At 21.9% G+C, this 21406-nt stretch overlaps 3 protein-coding genes and 1 pseudogene across 4 annotated transcripts; 2 read left to right on the top strand and 2 right to left on the bottom strand.

The window, feature by feature from the left end:
• Positions 1-5184: 5184 nt before the first annotated feature.
• On the top strand, positions 5185-6204 carry MKS88_001720 (skeleton-binding protein 1; the record flags this gene model as incomplete). Its single annotated transcript, XM_067214673.1, has 2 exons — positions 5185-5940; positions 6130-6204. 2 exons carry the CDS (start codon positions 5185-5187, stop codon positions 6202-6204), a joined length of 831 nt encoding a protein of 276 aa, XP_067074606.1.
• Positions 6205-9484: 3280 nt separating this feature from the next.
• MKS88_001719 lies at positions 9485-10440 on the top strand (annotated as a pseudogene). Its single transcript has 2 exons — positions 9485-9620; positions 10097-10437. Coding segments are annotated over exons 1-2 (477 nt in total).
• A 2282-nt stretch (positions 10441-12722) lies between these two features.
• MKS88_001718 (rhoptry-associated protein 2) lies at positions 12723-13844 on the bottom strand (the record flags this gene model as incomplete). Its single annotated transcript, XM_067214672.1, has 1 exon — positions 12723-13844. The coding sequence occupies one exon, from the start codon at positions 13842-13844 to the stop codon at positions 12723-12725; it is 1122 nt and encodes a 373-aa protein (XP_067074605.1).
• Positions 13845-16796: 2952 nt separating this feature from the next.
• Positions 16797-18845, bottom strand: MKS88_001717 (anaphase-promoting complex subunit 3; the record flags this gene model as incomplete). The annotated part of the gene is made up of 1 exon (XM_067214671.1): positions 16797-18845. The coding sequence occupies one exon, from the start codon at positions 18843-18845 to the stop codon at positions 16797-16799; it is 2049 nt and encodes a 682-aa protein (XP_067074604.1).
• Positions 18846-21406: the final 2561 nt, after the last annotated feature.

Raw genomic sequence — 21406 nt, 5'->3', positions numbered from 1 at the left:
AAGAAATAAAAGGGGGGACGAATATTACAATATTACTAAAAAATTTGAAAAAATAAATAGATCTGAAAAAATATATTTTTTTTTAACTTTTCGCTCCAAAACTTTTATGCAAACAATATTAATAACATCATTATCTAATGTTTTAACGAGTATTAGGTTTTCTGATAGAAAAATTATATATTTTCTTCATAAATCTCCAAGCTTTTTCATGTTGGCTAAAAATAAAAATTCTAAAAAAAATGTTTTTTTTTGTTATATATTTTTTATTCATTATTATTTCTTAGAACGGCAAAACTTTTTTTAAAGCATTCTATTAAAGAAACATCTTAACCAAAAATGTTTTATATATATATGTATACACGCACGCAAACAAAATTAACGTGTCTTCTCAGATAAATATATTACTAGAAAAATAATGAATAATTGAAAAATGTATAAAAAAAAGGGAAAATAATTAATTGAATATATTATTTTAAAATTAAAAAAAATAAAAAATATTCTGACAATTTAAAAAGATTATTTATTCTTACCATTTTTTTCTTCTTTTTTTTTTTTTTTTTTTTTGTTTTATTTTTTAGATGCTTAATTTATTATTCTAACTTTTAAGATAGACACTTTATTTCTTTTTATACTATGAATTTTTGTATCATTTGGTCATTTCATGCTTTATTTTGTATTACATAAATTTATTTATACAAAAAGATACGTTTTAACAACTAGTGTTAAAAATAATTTCAACGATAATTATAAAAAAATTTTAAATATTTATACTTGTACACTAATTAAATTTGACTTTAATTAATGCTTCTATTTAGTTCTACTTATATTTTTACCTTCTCTGGCAAATTTTTTATCACCCTATATTAATTTATTGAAAATACCAACAAGTATGTAGGATGTAAGGCATTTAAAAAAATTCAAAATTGTTTAAGTAACATTTCCAATCCTTTCAAGAATGTTTGATATATTTATTAGAAATTATTTATTGCACAAATTAGGTTCCATTATACATATGTAGATATATATATGAGTTCATTTTTGGTTAAGATAAAAAAAAAATATATTTCACATGTCGAATCGATATATTTTTTTTTTTATTTGAAGTTAAAAGAACTATTAATCCCATAATTACACAAACTACGAGTTTTTTTGCTCTAAATAATTGAAAACATTGATGCAAATTCTAAAGCCCCTAATCGAACTAAGCATTATTCAATGGCATGTTACTAGAAAAAATTCTAAAAACAAATAAACTTCCCTTATAATTATTTTATTAGTACGAAAGTTTATTAATCGTCCTTCTTTAAAAAAACAACAAATAAAAGAAAGAAAAAAAAAAAAAATATACATTTTTATATACTTATTAATGCAGACAAAATTATCGTTATTCACATGATATATTACGCGTAATGAGTTTAATTGAACTTAAAAAAAGAGAAAAACGAGAACATGATTTAACTGCAGCTTAAATGTTATTCCATCTTTACGTCAAACACTGCGCTTTTATTATCACATGAGGAAATCTAGATTTTCTTATTAAAGATAAAACCAATGTATTTAACTATTTATCAAATTATTGTATTTACTTTCTTAATAATAAAATTTAAATGAATATACTGAATTAAAATATTATATTTTTTTTATTAAATGTAGATTTTAATTTTATAACACAAACAGTTGTAATTTATTTACTTTTATTTATATCGAAATTATTGCAATATGTAAAAAATAACTAATTGAGAGAATTTATATTCAAAGAGCTTTGAGCTGCTTATATACTATATAGAAAAATTCCCTTTTTGTAAATTATTCTATTTCCTAATATATTTATTTTTATGGAAAGTATTTTTCATTTTTTAATAATTTTTAGTTATTTTTCAAAATTGAATATAATTTTCCTTTAATAGACAAATAATTGGTAATAATTCTTTATATATTTCAGGAAAAATAGTAAAACATAACATACATTGGCAAATGCTATAATATGTACAATACCATTTTTTATTATGATGTTAAATTTTATATTATTCCTTTTTGTTACGCATAATTTTTGTATGTTGTAAAATATGGAATCAACTAAATATTAACAAAATGTACCAAATTCACCAAACATATATCAGAAGATTGTAAAGCACATGAAAAAGGGGGAAAAAGAGCTCATAATTGATGACTCAAATGAAATAAATGATTTTTCCATGCTTTCATATATAAAGTGTATATTTATATAAACACAATAATATGTATATATTTCCTAAATTAAAGTGTAAAATTTAAACAAAAATTTATAGGATTGTATTATAAATAATAATTTTTATCAAACTGTTTTATACTCTCTACATAATTTTGACATTTTGTTATTATGCCCTGCTCAGCGTTTTGTCATACTTTATTTCCTACTAGGGTTATATATATATATATAGAGAGAGAGAATAGAAAATCAAAATGTATTAAAGTAAAAATAGTAAATCGACATTTAACTGATAAATTAAAATATTTCCTTATGGTGAACATAATCTATTTATCAATTAAAAAAAAATATATATATGCATTCTATTTTATTGATTGTCTTTTGTAAAAATTCCAAAAATAAAAAATATAAATTTTATGGCTTATTTTCTTACCATCACTGCAGATACTTATTTTATTGATGAATGAAAAAAAAATATCACAAGCAAAAATTGAGCAGACATTGGTAGTAAACGTTATAAACAAACCCCCCGCCCCAATAATTCCTTTTAATTTTAATGTTTCGTTCCATACAATGCATAATGAATAAGGTATAACAACGATTTTTAATTTGTAATAGGATTATTCTATTCGTATAATTTCCGCAACAAGTTTCTAAATCCATAAGCCTTTTTTTTTTACTTTTATATATAATTAAATTTTCACTTCTAAGAATAACATAAAATTCTTTTAAATATCTGAACGTCATAAAAATAATAAACCGTAAAAAAATAATACCCATAGCAGCCCTCGTGTATAAAAAGATTATATAATAATTATATACACGAATAAAATAAAAGTGTAACAAAAATGCAACACGAAAAAATTAAGGAAAAAAAACACATGGACAAATTTTTATTTATGACATACACATATATAAACTACTCTTTATTAGCTAACAAGAGAAAGTATGCCATTTTTATTATCTTAACAATTTTGCTATGTGAATAGTAAAATATGAAATAAGCCTTTTTATACTCCGTATATATATATATATATATAAAATGAAAAGCATAATTTATTATATTATGCAAAAATAAGATTTATTAATATGAACTCTACTATAAAGAGATGCTCTACTCTTTTTTTATATTAAACTAATATATATATATAAGTTTATACTTATAAATATATGTCATGATCAATTTTCTTTTTCATTTCAAATGTAATTAAAATTTATTTATATTTTTTTTCGTAATATTACTATATTCTGTTTATGCATTGTTTTTATAAGGAAAAGCTACCTGTAACGGGAATCTTCTAAGGAAATAGGTTTAAAATACTTAAAAAGAAAATATGCATAATACACTATATAAATATAATTAATGCTTTCTACATTATCTTTAAAAAAAAAAAAAAATTTAGAGAATGAATATATTAATTGTCCAAATAAAAAAAATACTTTATTTAAATGATATATAAATAAGATCGTTAAAATAAAATTTCAGCTCTTTTATTATTCTTTTTTGTATTGTTTTTATTATTACAAGCATATTATATTAGTAGAAATAGTTAAATTACATGCAAAATTATAAAATATACAATAATATAAAAGCACAAAAAAAAAAGTAATTAAACTAAAAAGCACCAAGTATACAAATTATTATATTATAAATAAAATAGATAGTTCATAAAATGAGTCTGTGCTAATGAATAATATATAATTTAATAATAATATAATTAAACAATAAATTAATAAACTCATATTTCTCGGATGTAAGGTAATACTAAAATTTATATATATATATATATATATATATTATGGACTTGATAAATAATTATGCTCAAACAAAATAATAAAATAAAAACCCCGTATGCATAACATAAAAAAATATATATCATTTTTTTATATGTGGACAACTATAACAAAATTAGGAAATAGTATATATTGACTTATAACTATATTAATTTTATTTGCTTTATATTATTCTTGTTAAAAGTAAAAAAAAATTAAGAAGAAAATGTAAAAAATAATTTAAAAAAAACTTAATATTTAAAAAAATATTATTTGTAAAAAAACCCTTAAGTATACATAGAAGCATTAAATATATATAATATTTTTTTTTTTTTATGAATTTATGTAAAATTAGCTATTTTAGAAGTATATTAAAAGAAAAATAAAATATTTGATTATTTATTATGTACATAAAATAATAAATCTCTCTGAAAACATTAATTTATTATATTTTTTTTTAATTTATTTTTTCATTGAAATAATTTTGTGCAACAAAAAACAATTTATGGTTTATAATTTTTTTAAATATTACACAATAGTTCTTTTAATTAAAAATATAGCTAAGAAAAAAAAAGTAGTGTTACTTTTTTGCTATTTAAATCTGTATATAATTTTATATCTTTTATTTTCTGTAAATATATATTTTTTTTATTCGTTTTATTTATTTTTTAAAAGTATATTATCGTGAAAAATTCTAGAAATAATAACGAATTTAAAGATATCTTGAAGTTATATATTTTTTATTCTTATATTAAATTTTCTTCTCGAAGAGGTATTTAAAAATAAAAAAAAAGCATATATATATATGTATTCATTTATATTGTGTACATCCCTCATATAATGTTATATAATTAGCCTTTTAAAGATTAATTATTAAATTAAAGTAAAAATAGAGATATGTGTTTTGATTTTATAACATAAATTACAATGTGCATTTTAGTCTATTTGTACATATGAACAACCATAAAATTACAAAAAAATGAACATGATAACAAATATTCAGTATATATAATAAATTTTTTAACGTCTTGTGGTAATGCATTTTTTGCATTCTTTTTAAAATTTTTAATTTTGTAAGCCTTGTACATTTTGATATAGATGTAATTATCCCACTTTTTATGTACTTCTGTTTTTTAAAATTAGGTATACTGTTTATATCTGAAAATAACATTTAGAAAAAAATATTATAAATAGAAAAATCTTGAGAGTTACATTTTATAAAAATGAGTCTACGAGAAACTACCCACGTTCCACAAACAACTGTTGCAAAAGACGTAAATCTCAATTCGTTAGATTTAGCCGAAGATAGAATTCCTCAAACGAATGAAATAGGGGCGCATAGAACTACAAATATCGGTGAATTATCAAATCAAGTGGCTGACCATGCTAATCAAGTAACTGAACATGCTAATCAAGTAACTGAACGTGCTAATCAAGTAAATGAACAAGTTCGTCAAGTAGCTGAACAAGTTCGTGAAGTAGCTGAACAAGTTCGTCAAGCACCAAATGTTCAAGCTCCTGTTTCAAGTAATTTAGCTCCTTCAGAAGCAGCATCTACATCTACTGAAGTAACTGCCGAACCATTACATAATACTACTGTAGAGGGTGCTCCAGAATTACCATCATCAGAAAAAATTGAACCCCCACCCAATTTAGATGAATTATTTAGTGAAGAGTCTATTAGAAAATTAAGAGAATCCATAGAAAATTCTCCTTGTTATAAACGTAGAGTGGCTTTATATCAGCAGCAGCAGCAACAACAACAACAACAACAGCAACTTGCTAGTACACAAACATTGAATCTTGGTCCATCGTCATCAATGATATCTCCTTTATTTAAGTTACAATTTTTTGCATCATATGCTAATGGAGTTATGCATTATATTCAAAATCATTATGTAGCACTTATAGTAGTTTTTTTATTAATGCTTAATGCATATTTTTTAATAAATTATTTCAAAAACACACCACAAAAAGGGGTAATAACCAAAAGAAGAAAATTTTAAGGATTATATATATATTTATTTATGTATATTTGTATTTTTCTGGGAATTTATATATTTATATGTGTTTTTGTATATATTCATCTTTGTATGCTTATGTGTTTTATTTTTTCATACAAAAAAAAAGTACTCATTTTAAATTAATTTTTTTTTTTTTTAATACAGAAAAAAAAAGCGAAAAAGGTGGAAAAATCCAAAAAATGTGCAAAAGAAAAACAAGAGGAGAATGATGATATATAAGATTTGAAAATTGCTATACCCAAATGAAAATATAATAATTAATTTTTAAAGTTAACGATCTCAAATATTTAGGACAGAAATAAGACAATAATAGAAAGACAAAAACGCTTGAACAAGCAAACATGTAAACCACCTCTGAAAATATGTAAATGTAGAAACGAATATACAATAACCGTATATAATATTTTTCAGTAAAATAGTTTATATACTATATACATATATATATATTTAAGTATATACGCAAATATGTTTTTTTTCACGATATATTTATGTCGTTTATTTAAAATATATATACAACTTTGAATTTTCTGTTTTTTAAAATTTTCCTTTCTTTTATTTAATTAAAATTTATAATTGGATAAATATGAAAAAAATAGTTCATATATTATTCCTATGGATTTAAACATTAATTTTTTATTCAAAAATTTTAAGTAATTTGTGAAAATTAAGAACATTGTTTTTTAATAAAACCTTATATTTGCCCCATATTTAAATTAATGTTCCATACACTAATTATATATAATACTTTAATAAATATATAATCCTATGAAACGAGCGTTACAATATTTTGGCCCCATATGTACTAGATATATTAAAAAAAATAAAATAAAATAAAATAAAATAAAGTAAAACTAATAATTGTTTCACTATTAAATATTATTTCTGTACCATGAAATGGTAATTTTACATGATATTCGTAATGAGGGCATTTTGATGTAAATAATTCTTTCTCATTTTCTTAGCAAATTGTAAGGTATATGTTCCATTCGAATATACAAAAATGGGTGTTCATATATATATATATATATATATATATATGTACATTTATGTATATACTCAATAATGCAAGCTCTTTTAAAAGCATATTAGGCTTTTCTTAGAAATTTTTATTATAATAGTGTTTTTCGTGAGAAGCCCAATATTACCTAACGTACCAAACTTTTAGTTCTAAAAATACCCATTTTTATTTATTGTAATAAAAGTGTATTATGGATGTGTTTTTATAACGAATAAGGTTTCAAAGTATTTATAGCATCTCCAAGAGTACTGTTACAGTTTAAAATCAGCACGTATCGTTTACTGGTTAAACTTTTTTAATTTATTAAACACCTTAACTATTTTAATTATGTTTTTACATACAAGTACAAATTTATGATAATCTAAATTTTGAATATCAATTGCTTTTAATAAAATAACGAAAAACTAAAAAAGAAAAAAATATATTGTTGCACAGATAATATTTTTAAAATAAAAAAGTTTTTATATAATATTATACCTTACAAAAAGAAATTAAACGTTATTATATCTATTTGAAATACTTCATACTTTTTTTTTATCTAATATCAGTTTTATTAATTATTATCAGAGTAAAATAAAACATTTACCAAATAGATTGTTCTGCAAAAAGTGACAACTACAAAGGGTAAAAATATATAAACTTTTCAAACAAAGCAATAACACTCTTATAACAAGTGAGCTTATTATATATATATAGATAGATATATAGAAATATATTTGCATAACCAGAAAAAAAATGAATAAAAATAATAGTATGGTTAATATATCATTTTTTCATATTTTACACAATTAAAATACAAGCCCGAAAATGTAAAATTTGAAATGAGAATAAAAAAAGGCTGATTTATCTGATAAATAGGCCACATAAAAAATGTTTGTAAAGACATTATTAATTTATCTTTTTAGGTATATGGGAAAACATAATTCTTAAAATTTTCATCTTAAATTATTATATCTGTTTCCCATTTTTCACAAAAAAAAAAAGTGAACTTACAATACCCTTTTAGAAGTTACAATACTATAATATTATCTTTTCCTTTTAATTTTCTAATTGAAATAAATATATATGAATAATATGTATATATATAAGATTTATAGAAAAACTTTTTTTTCCTGTTCTGTATTCGAATTAATGCAGATATACATTTTTGCCTCATATAAAATTTAGTTTCTTTTTTTTTTGATTTTTGCCATATTCTAACATTTATCCTTCTAGGTTTAGCTAATAAAATAATATCGTCCTTATTAAGAGAGTGATGAGATAAATTAAAAAAAAAAAAAACGCTATCATCGTTTTGTATTTCTAATAAAAAAAAAACGTAGTATTCACAAATAATCCATAATTAAAAGCTCAAAAATATATTTTTTTAAAATTTAGAACACATAGTTTAAGTTACATATTAATAAAACAATTATCAAAAAAGTTATACATTTTATAAAACTTTAATATAAAGGCAACTACAAATCGATCCAGAAAATTGTTTTTGTTCTAATTTTATTTTTTTTTTTTTGAAATATTTTAAATCAGCGTTTTTCCAGTACTAGAAATAATATAACACCATTGGGAAGTTCATGTTGTGTAGATATATATACAGATGTGTCTATGTCATTATTTTTCACACTTAAAAAAAAAGTAAAATATTTTTTTTTGTTACAGAAGAACTTTAATGAAAATACAATTTATGCTCTACTTAAAAAAATAACTCAATGATTGTAAAAACTATATAAACGAAATAAAAAGATTTTTTCAAATTTAAAATTAGACATAAGTAAATCTTTAACATAAGGAAAAAAATTCTGTTTATATATATTGTAAATAAAATTAGGAATTTTTATGACACAGTAAAATATATATTTATATATATAAATATGCATGCAACATACTGTAAAAAAAACAAAAAAACAAAAGATATATTCAAAAAACGGTATAATATTCAATTTGAAAAAACATTATATTCTTTCCTAACAAAATTCAGAGTCCCAGTTATAATATTATATATATAATTTCTATTTTAGGAAAAATATTTTAAAAAATAAAAATTTGAATGATCTATTTTCTTTTTTTTTCTTTTTATCATATGAATGAAAAGTACAATATAAAATTTGAGAGAATTTACAGTTTTAATGTTTACTTCAATATTTTATATATGTGTTGTTATATTGTGTTTTTTTGGTAGAATACGTACATTTTTAATTTAAAATTAAAAAAAAAAATTCTTTTATCATTTGCTTTTATTTATTTATTTATTATTTTTATTTTTTTATTTTTTTATTAGGAATAGTGTATTAAGTTGCATTATTAATTATTTTAATATATAGTTTTAATAGTTTTATATATATAATTTTTTTTTTTTTTTTTCTTGTTAATAATATCTACCCTAATGAGAAACATCAGTTTTACTCTTGTTAATTATAATGTAAAATAAATTAAACGTAAAACTTTTCTCCAATTTTTTTTTTAGTATTATTATAAAAATATGAAATGAATTATGAACATCATGGCTCATGTAGTTTATCAAATCGTAAATATAACAATAAAAGAAGCACCAAAGGTGTGAACATAAACATTACCTATAAAACATATAACAATAATAGAACAATGAATTTAATACAGAAATGTAATAATGAATCTAATTTTGTAAAAGATAATTTGAATTCATATAAAAAATATACTTTTATCGAAATATTTCGTTCTTCATTGTATATTTCTCGTATACATAAATTAATATTTATCCAAATAATTTTGATTATAATTTGTTCAATGCACTTTCATGTAAGACAGAATGTTTGGGTAAATGTTTATATGTATATATTTATTCCTCTTACCCCTTATAATATTATTCAATCAAATATATATTCTATAACAAAATAAAAAAAGACAATATAAACATTTTTTTTTTTTTTTTTTTTTGATTTATTATATATAAAAAAAAACCTAATTTGAAGAAAAAGGATATATTTATAAACTTGCAAGAAAACCAATGTAATGAGAAGGGGCGGAAAATATGAGAACAAACTCAAATAGAGGAAGAGATTTTTGAAAAAAAGTTGGTAGAGCAAAAAGGAAAATTATATATACAACTTCGTAATTTAGGAGTACATTATAATTTAAATAGTGCTGAAATCAGTAATAATAAAGAAAGAGTTAATAAAAAAACTATTGAAGAATCATTTACAATTCCTAAATATGATAAATCCAGGAAGATATTTGTATTCGGGGATCCAGCATGTATGTCTTATAATACATATATCATGTTAAAGATTAATAAAGATATATTTAAAAAAATAAAAAAAAAAGAAAGAAAAGAGTTATTAAAAAATCTATGCAAACATTTTTTAAAGACAGTTATCGATTTTAGGAGTAATCCTAAAGATACGAATATATATTTTTACATAGGTGATAGTATTGATGGTGATAATCATGTTCATATTTTATGAACATCTTAATAAACAGTTTATTAGAGAAAAAATAGAATACAATAGAGACTCTGAACTTCTCTTCCTGATTCTTCTTTGATTGAAATTAGAGAAATATGTGGTGAAAAAATAAGGAAAAAAGAAGGAAAAATTTTGAGAAAAAAAAATACAAAAAAGGATACAAGTTTTTGAAAGGAAAAGAGAAAAATTTATATAGGGAATAATAATAGAACAAGAAAATAATTTTACAAAATCCGGTAAATGAAAATACAGACACTAAGAAGTGAAAAACTTGAATAATAATAATAATAATAATAATAACAAAACATATATACATAAGAATATTACTATATGGCTTTTCCTGTGTGATGCGTATTATTTTCCTTTAAATACTCTTAAGTGGCGCACACATTAAAGCATAATATTATTTTTTATAAAACTTAGCACTCTTCATATTACATGGCTTTCCATTTATTTCTCATATCAAAATTAAAGTTTTACAGCCATTTTTGTTGTTATTTTTTTCATTATCCCTTATAATTATTGCCTACTGTATTTGTAAACATGTGTTTTCCTAACATTATTAATTACAAAAATTTTGTTGGAGCTAAGATTTTACTTTTTTTAACAATACTTATAAAAGCAAGTACATATATATATATATATATGTGTGCACGTATCACATAAAAAAGTATTAATTTTTTTTAAATAATTTCAAAGATAAATCTTTTACTTCTAGAAAGCTTATGGAGTGGGTCCATTTTTTTATCCTAGAATTACTCACTTTTTAATTATATATTATTTACTATACCATCATGTTATATAACCTATTTTAAATACATCTTATTATGCAAGTTCTATAAAATATATTAACTCATATAAAAATAAAATATTAAAAAGGAATGTGCAAAAAATTGTATCGTTTACGAAAAGGTCACATATTATGAAAGTACAAAATATTTTTACATATATATATGTTCAAAGAAGTAAAGTCTTTTTTCAACTACATAAATACACATACTTGAAAAGTGATTGTATGATAAAGTGAAAATAATTTTAATGTTCATCCTTAAAAATATAAAAAAAAATTCAACTTCAATACAAATGTTTCGAAATATAGGCATGTCTTCAGAAAAATTGAGGAGATTATGTGGGAAATTTACGAACATGTATTATATTGATATTTTTACATACATACAAGTGTATATATATATATGCATATGTGTGAAGACTTTGGACTATTGCGTTAAATGGAAGTGCAACTTTTGGTAATTTATGCGTTCATGAGGGTGCTCCGACGTTTGAAAGCTAAAGCGTTAATAACAAGGTTCACCAAATACATGTTATCAAAAATATAGGGGCTTTTTTATGCTTAATTCTCCATTTAAAAATATTATTATGTATTTTTCATTATTAAAAAAGTGAAGTTCATAGATATATATTGATAGTGAACATATTTTATTTAACCAAAATGAGATAAAGGGACAAATTATGTAAAGAGAAACGGCAAAAAATTATACATCATTTTTTTTTTTTTTGTAAATTAATACACGTTAAATAAATTATAAAACAACAAATACTTTTATACAGATAGTAGCTAATTTTTTTTTTTTTTTTTTTTGAGACTTCTCTTTATTCTTACATAATTTTATATATTTAATTCAAATAAACCAATTTAGAGAAGGGGATAGTGTGTTTGAAGTATAGACACCTGTCATGTTTTTCTATTTCATTTCATTTTATTTTATTTTATTTTTTTGTATATACATGATAAGGAGCATATAAAACAAAAATAAACAAAATATTAACTTTTGCTTCTAAAATACTACATGAGCAAATGGTAAGAACCTTGTTGAATACTAAATTTAAAAACTTATGTTTATATTAAAGTAAGTTCTATGAAACATTTACACAAACGCAAACAAAAGCGTATGAACAAATCAGAGTTGAAATATTCTAATTCATTCTTTAATAATTCCATACATCACACTTCAAACTTTTTTATGTAATATTTCATTAACAAAAAATGAAATGGCCTTAAAAAGAAAAGATGTGAAGTTCATTTTATTTTTTTATATAAAAATTTGTAAAAAAATTAAGTTGTGCACATATTCATACTTATATATACATATGGAAAACCTTCATAAAATTTTATACTATCGATATTGCTATTTTTGTATTTCACGACATTTTAAAAAAATAATAGTAAAAAAACACAAAAAATCGAAAAAAAAGAAAAATCTCTGAACATGAATCTAAAATTTAAAAAAGAAATTTGGTAAATCTAAAAATATAGAAAGATTTCAAGCTACCATGTTTTTCTCCTTAATAGCAAAATAGTTATCTCCTGCACGATTTGCAAACTCACGTGCGTGGCAATTTATGGTAGTATCAAATAAATCTAGAAAATCCTCTCTTAAAAAATCTAACTCAGTTGACATTAGACCAGCATACATATCTACAAAATTTTCTAAGTTTTTTTTTCTAAAAAGTTGTTTCAAAAATCTAAAACCTTTTAGATTAGGAATTTTGTAAGTTTTGTTCATTAAGGAATAATCAAATTCTCTTAAAAATCTATTATGTCCAAGCAGCATTTTCGTTTTAATAATTGAAAAAAAGGAAGGCAACAAATCATCAAGTGATCCAAAATATTCTTCATTTCCATTCTTTTCACAAAAACCAAAAAATGGGTTATTTTCATGTGGCCCTAATAATGCAAGTGAACTACTACGTTTCCTCAAACCTAATCTTTTTCTACTCTCAATAACTACAGAAGTTCCTTTTGCAGGCTTTGTTATATCAGAATTATAATAATGATCAACGACACCAAGGAAAGCCAAATACTGGTAGTCACGAGCAGCATATACTTCATTTGCATTAATTGACGCTTCATCTTTAGTTATATACTCTCTTTTAAAGGCTCGTATTTCATATGGCTCAAAAAGTCTAGTTGGAACATTTTTATAGGTAGCATGATTATTTCCATTTACTGGATTTATATTTTGTTTAAATATATTAACATCTCTTTTCAAGTTTGCATAATCCTGTTCTTTAAGAATTATACTATCCATATGATCTAAAAGTATTTTGTTATCTAAAACCGTTAAGAAATCTTTAGCAATATCAGGATTAATATCCTTTAATAAATTTCTGAAATACGTTTCAAAATTATCAGTATTTGACATGGCTTTTATATCCTTAGCATAAGCATGAATTAGGAACACCGTAAAACCTCTAATAAAACAATGATGATCCTTTTCATCTAAAGTATTTATATTTGTTGTCTCCACATATTTTATAGCATCATTTCCATTATTAAAATGACTGAAAAAGAAATGGATCCAGCTACCTAAGTTCTTACCTGTCGATGTATGAGCATGAATTATACTAGACAATGTAAAGTCCTGAAATGTTATGCTGGACATTGCTTTTGAGCAGTTGTACGCATTTGCAACGTTGTGTAAACAAAGAAATATGAATAATGAAATAAGAAGTTTTGTATTCATTTTGTCTTTCCCTCTTAAATATCACATTAGATATTACAAAATTTTATTAATTTATTATTTTTACTTTAAAAAAAAAAAAAAAAAAAATTATATCTTTTAATAAAAATAATAACTTTTCACAATAATATTTTTGTACATGTACATATAGATGTTTGTTTATATATATGCGTATACGTATATTCCTTCTTTTTTTTCTTCTGTAAAATTCATATTGCAAAAAATTTTTAATTTAACCAAAAATTAAAAAATCAAACTATCAGTAGTCATATGTTTGCAAAAACTTATAGAACACAAAATAAAAGAATAAATGAAATAAGTAATACGCATAATTTGAAGTCCCTCGTATTTTACACACATATATATATATATATTTATATATTCATTATAGAATCTTTAAAAGTATATTATTGTTATTAACAAACAATTAACTATAGAACAAATAACAAAAAAAAAAAAAAACGAAAGACAGAAGAAAAGCTGTCTTTATTCAATTCCTTAAAATATAATTTGTTTTATGCACTTTATATGCATAAAATAATTGCCTTTATCGCCAATTTATTTTATTTACTTTTTTTTTTTTTTTTTGTTGTTATAAAACGTGTTTTAAATAAATATATAACAATAATAGACTCCATTTATTATTTTTTCCATTTGCTTGTATTATATTGCCTTAATATTTTATTATATATATATAAGTACATAATGTATATATATTTTTAAATGTAACAAAAGCAATGTTACAACAATTAAATAGATAATGTCATCGAAAAATATTTTGATACAAAACTTTTCTGCAACTACGGTGCTTTACTAAATTCAAAAAACAAAAATTCCCACTATCTAAAAAGAATATTAAATGCTTATAATAATTAGAAGAAGATATATAATAATTTCTTTATAATATATTTTCGGCGACTATTAAAAGGATGCAAAACAAAAGGTCATTATATATACATTTATACGTATATGTGTGTATTAATTTGCTGCTAACAACTTTTATGTAGTACAGCAATACTTAAGCAGAGAATTTCACTTACTCAAAAATACGTCTAAATTATACAAGTTCAATAACTCATCATTAACTTTAAAAGATAAAATTTACAAGAACTAAATTATAAATATAATATTCTAATAATATGTTATGCAAAAAGGTGTTCATTCTAAAAGTACTATAATGTATAAATATTTATGTGTCCTCTTGCTTACGGATATAAACAAGTAATACTCACACATATATCCATGTGCAATCACATAAACAACCATTCCATTTTTAGTTATATAAATTATATATTAAATAAAAAAAAAATAATTTTGAAACGTCTAAATGTTTTTATGCGTACCTTTTTTTCTTTTTTTTTTTAATATTATATTTTACTTTCAATTTCATGAAAATCGAAAAAATGGAAATAACTTATTTTTATAAATATATCTAATTTTAAAAAAGTAATAAAATATGTAGAAATTTTCGTGATTTTTTTTATTTTTATTTATATTCTTTCACATAATAGCTCTTCCTTAATTTTATGTGCACCTTTTACCTTTTTTTTTTTTTTTTTTGTTTTTCTTCCCTCCTTTTTTTTTAAAATGTATACATACTCATAAACATATACAACTGCTCTTTTATATTTATGATTAAGTTCTATAAAATTAATATATAGGACTTATCCATTTTTCAAGTTAACAAAATTTTACAATATTGAAGCACTTTTATGAATATTTTAGTGTGGTATTTTTGTATGCATATCTTATAAAATTACCTTTCAGATAAACCTATGTAAATATTACGTTCAAAATAGGGTAACACTGTATTTAAACAAGGAAATGCAAATGTTGTTTGTACATATACTTATATATACAAATATGTGCACGTAGATCGTTACTCATACGTTCACTTAAATGCATTTTAAAAAAGAAAGCTCTAATGCATACATTTCGAAAAGTTGAAGTGTTAATTATGAAATATCCTTTTTGTTTAGCGTAGTATAGATGAAATAATTACAGAATGTTTTAAATTAAAACTATATTTATCCTAACATTTTGAGAAGTACTTTTCTAAGTATAGTTATTGTGAGTTATGAAATGTAAAGTGATATGAATTTACTGACCAAAGCACTATTTTGTTTTTTTTCTTTTTTCTAATTACTTTTTTAGGCTCATTATAAAATATCAAATATTTTAAATATACTCTACGTGAACCCTAAAGCAGAAATAAAAATTTTTAATTTTAACAATTTTTCAAAATGTACAAATTCAGCTTCCTTCAATTTTTCTAGTTATGAAAGTTGTAAAATATTGAAAACGAAAAAAAAAATTTAGAACAAGTGACAAGCATTAACCTATATTGTTTTGTTTTGTTTTGTTTTGTTTTTTTTATTGTTAATGTAAATATAGGTATAAAAAGATAAATTATAAATGATATTATTTTTTAATAAAAAAGGTGAAAAAGTTTTGTAATATCTAACATATGTAGAATTTATTATATAAAAAATATCACATTATTCTCTTAGCAGAATGGTAGTGCAAATGTATTTTTTTTTCGGAGCATTCTTTGATTATTAAAATTTACATTTATCATGTATGTTTCTTTTGTATGTTTCTTTTGTATGTTTCTTTTGTATGTTCCTTTTGTATGTTCCTTTTGTATGTTCCTTTTGTATGTTCCTTTTGTATGTTCCTTTTGTATGTTCCTTTTTTTGTTGTTGAATCGGTATTTTTCATTTGGAAGATGTATATTTTACAGCTTAATAAATAATGTTAATATTGTACGACTTACATTTTATTTTTTTCTGCAGCTCTTTCTTTTTATACATTCTTTAATATACAAATGTACGGCTCGCCTTCTCAATATAAGTTATATACTTAATATTTCTATCATTGCGAACAGATATTGTCGAACATATTAATGTTTTTTAAAAAACTACCTTCCTTAAAAAAAAGTTCTATTTTATTTAACATACTTTTGTTTGGGAGTATCTTAAAATTGCAGCATTTATAGATATCTTTTAACAATTTTATGTTAATACTACTTAAGTTTTGAAGAACTAGTTCTTTAATTATTTTTTTGGATTTATCAAATTTTTTTTCTAAAAGTAATGTGAAAGCTATAAGTGTGTTAATGAAACTGCAAGTTGGATCTATTTTTTGAGCTTTTAGGAAGCTTTTTAAAGCTTCTACATTTCTTCTTATTTTTAAGAATATAATGCCTTGCATAATAAATAAATAAATACCTTCATAATCATTTTTTTGGGCATGTTCTAAACAAAGTAAGGCAGTTTCATATTTTTCATTATGATTATATATAGTAGCACAATATAAGCTTATAATGGCATCAGTATTATTTAATTTTAGACATAAACTTAAATGAACATTTGCTAACTCAAATTTTCTTTCTTGAAATAATAGAACACTCAATAATAAGTGTGCCTTAAAATTACAAGGATTTATTTGAAGGCATTTTGACAATGCTACAGCTGCTTTACGTCGTTTCCCCAAGTATTTCATTTCACAAGAGTAAAGAATATAAGCATATTCATGAAACGCATTTAACTGAATTGCTCTTCTAAAAAATTGAGCAGCTAAGTTTTTGTTATTTTTTAAAGAGAAGTAATTTCCTATAAGACATAAAAAGTGTTCGTTTATTTCTCTCTTTGGGTAAGTTGTCAAAATATATTCTATTTTATTTTCTTTCTTTTGATACCAATAACATGTTGACAAATATGGTAAATGCTTTGTGTAATAACAGTCAATGTTATGAATTTTTTCCAGAAAAAATGCGCACTTTTCATAATTCCTTAAGAAAAAATAACATAACCCCTTAATATAAAAAAGGAATATACTAAAAATTGGCTTGTTTTCCCACTTATCTATTAATAATAAACATGTTTTAAAATTATTAACATAAAAATAGTAATAAAAGTTTCCTATTATTGATAAATTGTGTATTCCTTCCTTCGAAATGAAGTTATTACTTTCTTCGTGAATCGAAACTTGCACATCATCTTTGTAACAGTTCATCCATTTTAAAAAGAAATTTTTTATTTCGTCTTCTTTTATTAATGATAATATAAACTCAGTGTTTTTTATATCTATATTATTTATTATCTCTTCCTTAAATTCTATTAATTCTAAAATGTTATTATCAAAATCAGCATTTCGCTTTTTTTCTATCACTTTATTCTCTCCATCGTCTTCTTCATCATCTTTGCAAGAAGATTCAAATTTATGTTTTTGGTAAATGTATGTTCCGAAATTGTACAGTTTTGAAATCTTTTTTACTTCTTCTGTGTACATACTATTACAATAAAAATTTCCATGCAATTTCAGCAGCTTTTTACAAGAGCACATGAAAAATGGACATGATTTATAACACAAATAATAGCAGTAAGATGCTATGTTTATTAATTTATTCTTTTTCAATTCGTTAAACCATTCTCTTTTAGCTTCCTTTTCATATAATTTCCCCATCAAGTAATACGCAGCACTATACCCTGGTAGACTTTTCACATTATAAAAATTATTTTCATAAATTTTTATATTCTTTTTCTTATAATCTTCATATTTATTATTATTACAATTGTATTTTATAAAATCTTCATCTAACAGCATTAAAGCTATAGTTCTTCTCTTTTCTTTTTTCAATTTATAACAACAGTAAATGTATGCATATTTCATTATATTCTCGCACCTTATTGCTTGGCATTTTCTTCGAGTATAGTTATATAAACCATTTAAATCATTGTAGTTCAAGTAAGTTTCATTAGGAAATATAGATTCTTTCACCCTTAAATTTTTTCTATAATAATAAGTGTCTAAAAGGTCTTGATACAACCTGCTTTGGAATTTTAGATTGTACTTTCTCGACAGATGAACAGCACACATTAGGAAATTCAAGTGACAGAATAACTCTTCATCTTTATTCATTTTAAAAAAAAAAAAAAAAAATTATACTTAAACTATCAAATTATATCAAAATTAGTCAATCAAATTAAAATCAAAATATGACCTCTTTGTTTATTAAATCTAGTTGAATCAAACTATAATTTAATACAATTCTACTCTTATTTTACCTTTTTTCTCAAAGTTAAAGTGATTCCTCTGTTCATAACTTTTTTACCTACTTGTACTTACCTTAATTTTCCAATCCAAAATTTCCTTTATTTTTGGAAAATTTAGTTATTCTTCATTTGACTACTCATTTAAAGTGCTCATAAATTTATCCCCATTTTTTTTTTTTAGGATAAGTATTATTATTTGAAAAACGTAAAAAGAAAAAAAAAAAAAAGAAAGATTTATATATATATATATATTTATTTATAACCCTCTACTATGTTCTGTCTACAGTAAAACGAATCAGCTTAAAATAAAGTTATTCATCTCTTTAGTTTATATATATAAACATATATACGCATAATATGTATGCACCAATTTTGTTTATATATATTAGGGGTTTATTTTAAAATAGTAAATTTGTTAAAATAATAGAAATATTGCAACTTTATAACAACACCAGTAACCTTTAGCGAAAGGAAGAATAAGAAAAAAAGGGAATATAACAAAAGTTATAATTTATCCTTAATATTCGAAATATCTAAATAATGTAAATTTACTTCATACCTTTTTTTATTGCGTCTAATTTTTTGTTCTCTCATATATTTTTTTTCGAAAAGATATTTTCCCTTTTGCATAAAGAGTATCATTTCTTTTTTTATAAGTTATATCTTAAGAAAACACTGTAACGGGTAAATACATTTTTAATAAATTAAGATATAGATAGAATTCAATTCCTTATTTCTTTTAATTTTAGTTGACATTTATGTTAAACATATTTTGGAAATATTATCCCTATTAATAATTTATAATATATTTGAAGACAGGAAATTAATTTAAAAAATGTTAAGTTATTAAAAAAACATATACTCACTCACAAACATACAAATTTGTCAAATTCTTTAAATAGGAGAATAATGAAGAGGATACATGCTATCAAACATATATATTTATTATACATATATGTGTATACTAGTTTATAGTGAAATAAACCTTTTTCATTAATGTTAATATAGCATATGTTTTAGGAAGAATGACATAAAATAGTATTTCAGCTTAATAACTTTTACACAAAGCCTTGTAAATATATTTTGGAAAACGGAAAACTTCGTAAAAAGAAAAATAAATGCACATAAGTGTTTACATATGTATATATATATATGTATTCATATACACATGAGTAACCTCTGAGAGTACATTTTCTATAAAGGTTACTTGCATAACATTTTTAACAAAAAATTTTTAAAAATACCATGACAAATACAAATTGAAAAATACAAAAATATTTTTTGAAGAATGGAAAAAATGTAACATATAGTAGTATACACTAAGACATGAATAGTATATTCTGTAGTTTTACCTTTTATTATTTATTTTCGTTAAAAAAAAGTATTCATTAGTAATAAAATAAATATCATTTTTTAAGACTAATTTATTTTGCACCTTTATATTTTTGTTACATTTCTTTTCTTTTTTTTCCCTCTTTCCTTTTATTCCTTATATTTACAAAGACATATTTGGCAAAAAAATAATTGGAAGAAATTAATGAAATGATATAACAAAACAAAATTCAGTAATAGTGTATTACTTATAACGAGCACATATTATTAAAAACACGTTTAACATTTCTTCATTCTTGTTCCTTTTTTTTTTTTTTTTTGGCTATTTTCAAAAGTTTTTCATTGCGCATGTTCTATTTTAAATATTGTCTCACAAGTAAGAAAAAATTACAAGGGGAAAATGATAAGAGGAGTTAAACAAAGAAAAATAAAACCAAAATAACACAAATTATTGCCACACATATATATATATATATATATATAATTATAATACATATATTTTTATGCTAATGACCCAAAATAAGAACGTTTTGCCTATTGTTATTTCTTGCTTTTTCTTTATTTATCTTTTTTTTTTTTTCATAAATAAAATATATTTTAAACATTCTTGTGCTTTTTTTTTTCTCTTTAAAGTTTTTCTTTTTTTTGAATGTAGACATTACTAAAAATTCATAACTTTTATTAAAGTATTTGCATTATTGTGTTTACTTTTTCGGGTATCCGTACCCGTAAGTATCCTTTTTTAAAAACATAAATACACATATACTCAATTCATTTATTCCCAATTGATAGCATTAATTTTTCTGTTTTAAATTCTTTTTATTATTCTCTTTCCTCTTTTATATGTATTACCCCCTTTATTTCACTTTAACGATTAAAATTACCATTATGAGTATTTTAAATTACACATTTACTTTCGTTAATCTCATCAGTTATGTTTACCATTTGAATATCTCTTTTTTTCTTTTTTTTTTTTAAGAGTACCTATTACTTTTTTGATTATCAAAACTAAACGCTAATAAATATAAATTAAATAGCGTAGTTTATATGCAATCTTTTTTTTTTTTTTTTTTGTTAACATATTACAAGAATATT

The sequence above is a fragment of the Plasmodium brasilianum genome, chromosome 6 (genome assembly GCF_023973825.1).
Source record: "Plasmodium brasilianum strain Bolivian I chromosome 6, whole genome shotgun sequence".
NCBI classification, from domain to species: Eukaryota; Apicomplexa; class Aconoidasida; order Haemosporida; family Plasmodiidae; genus Plasmodium; species Plasmodium brasilianum.
This window is presented reverse-complemented; position numbering and strand designations above follow the sequence as displayed.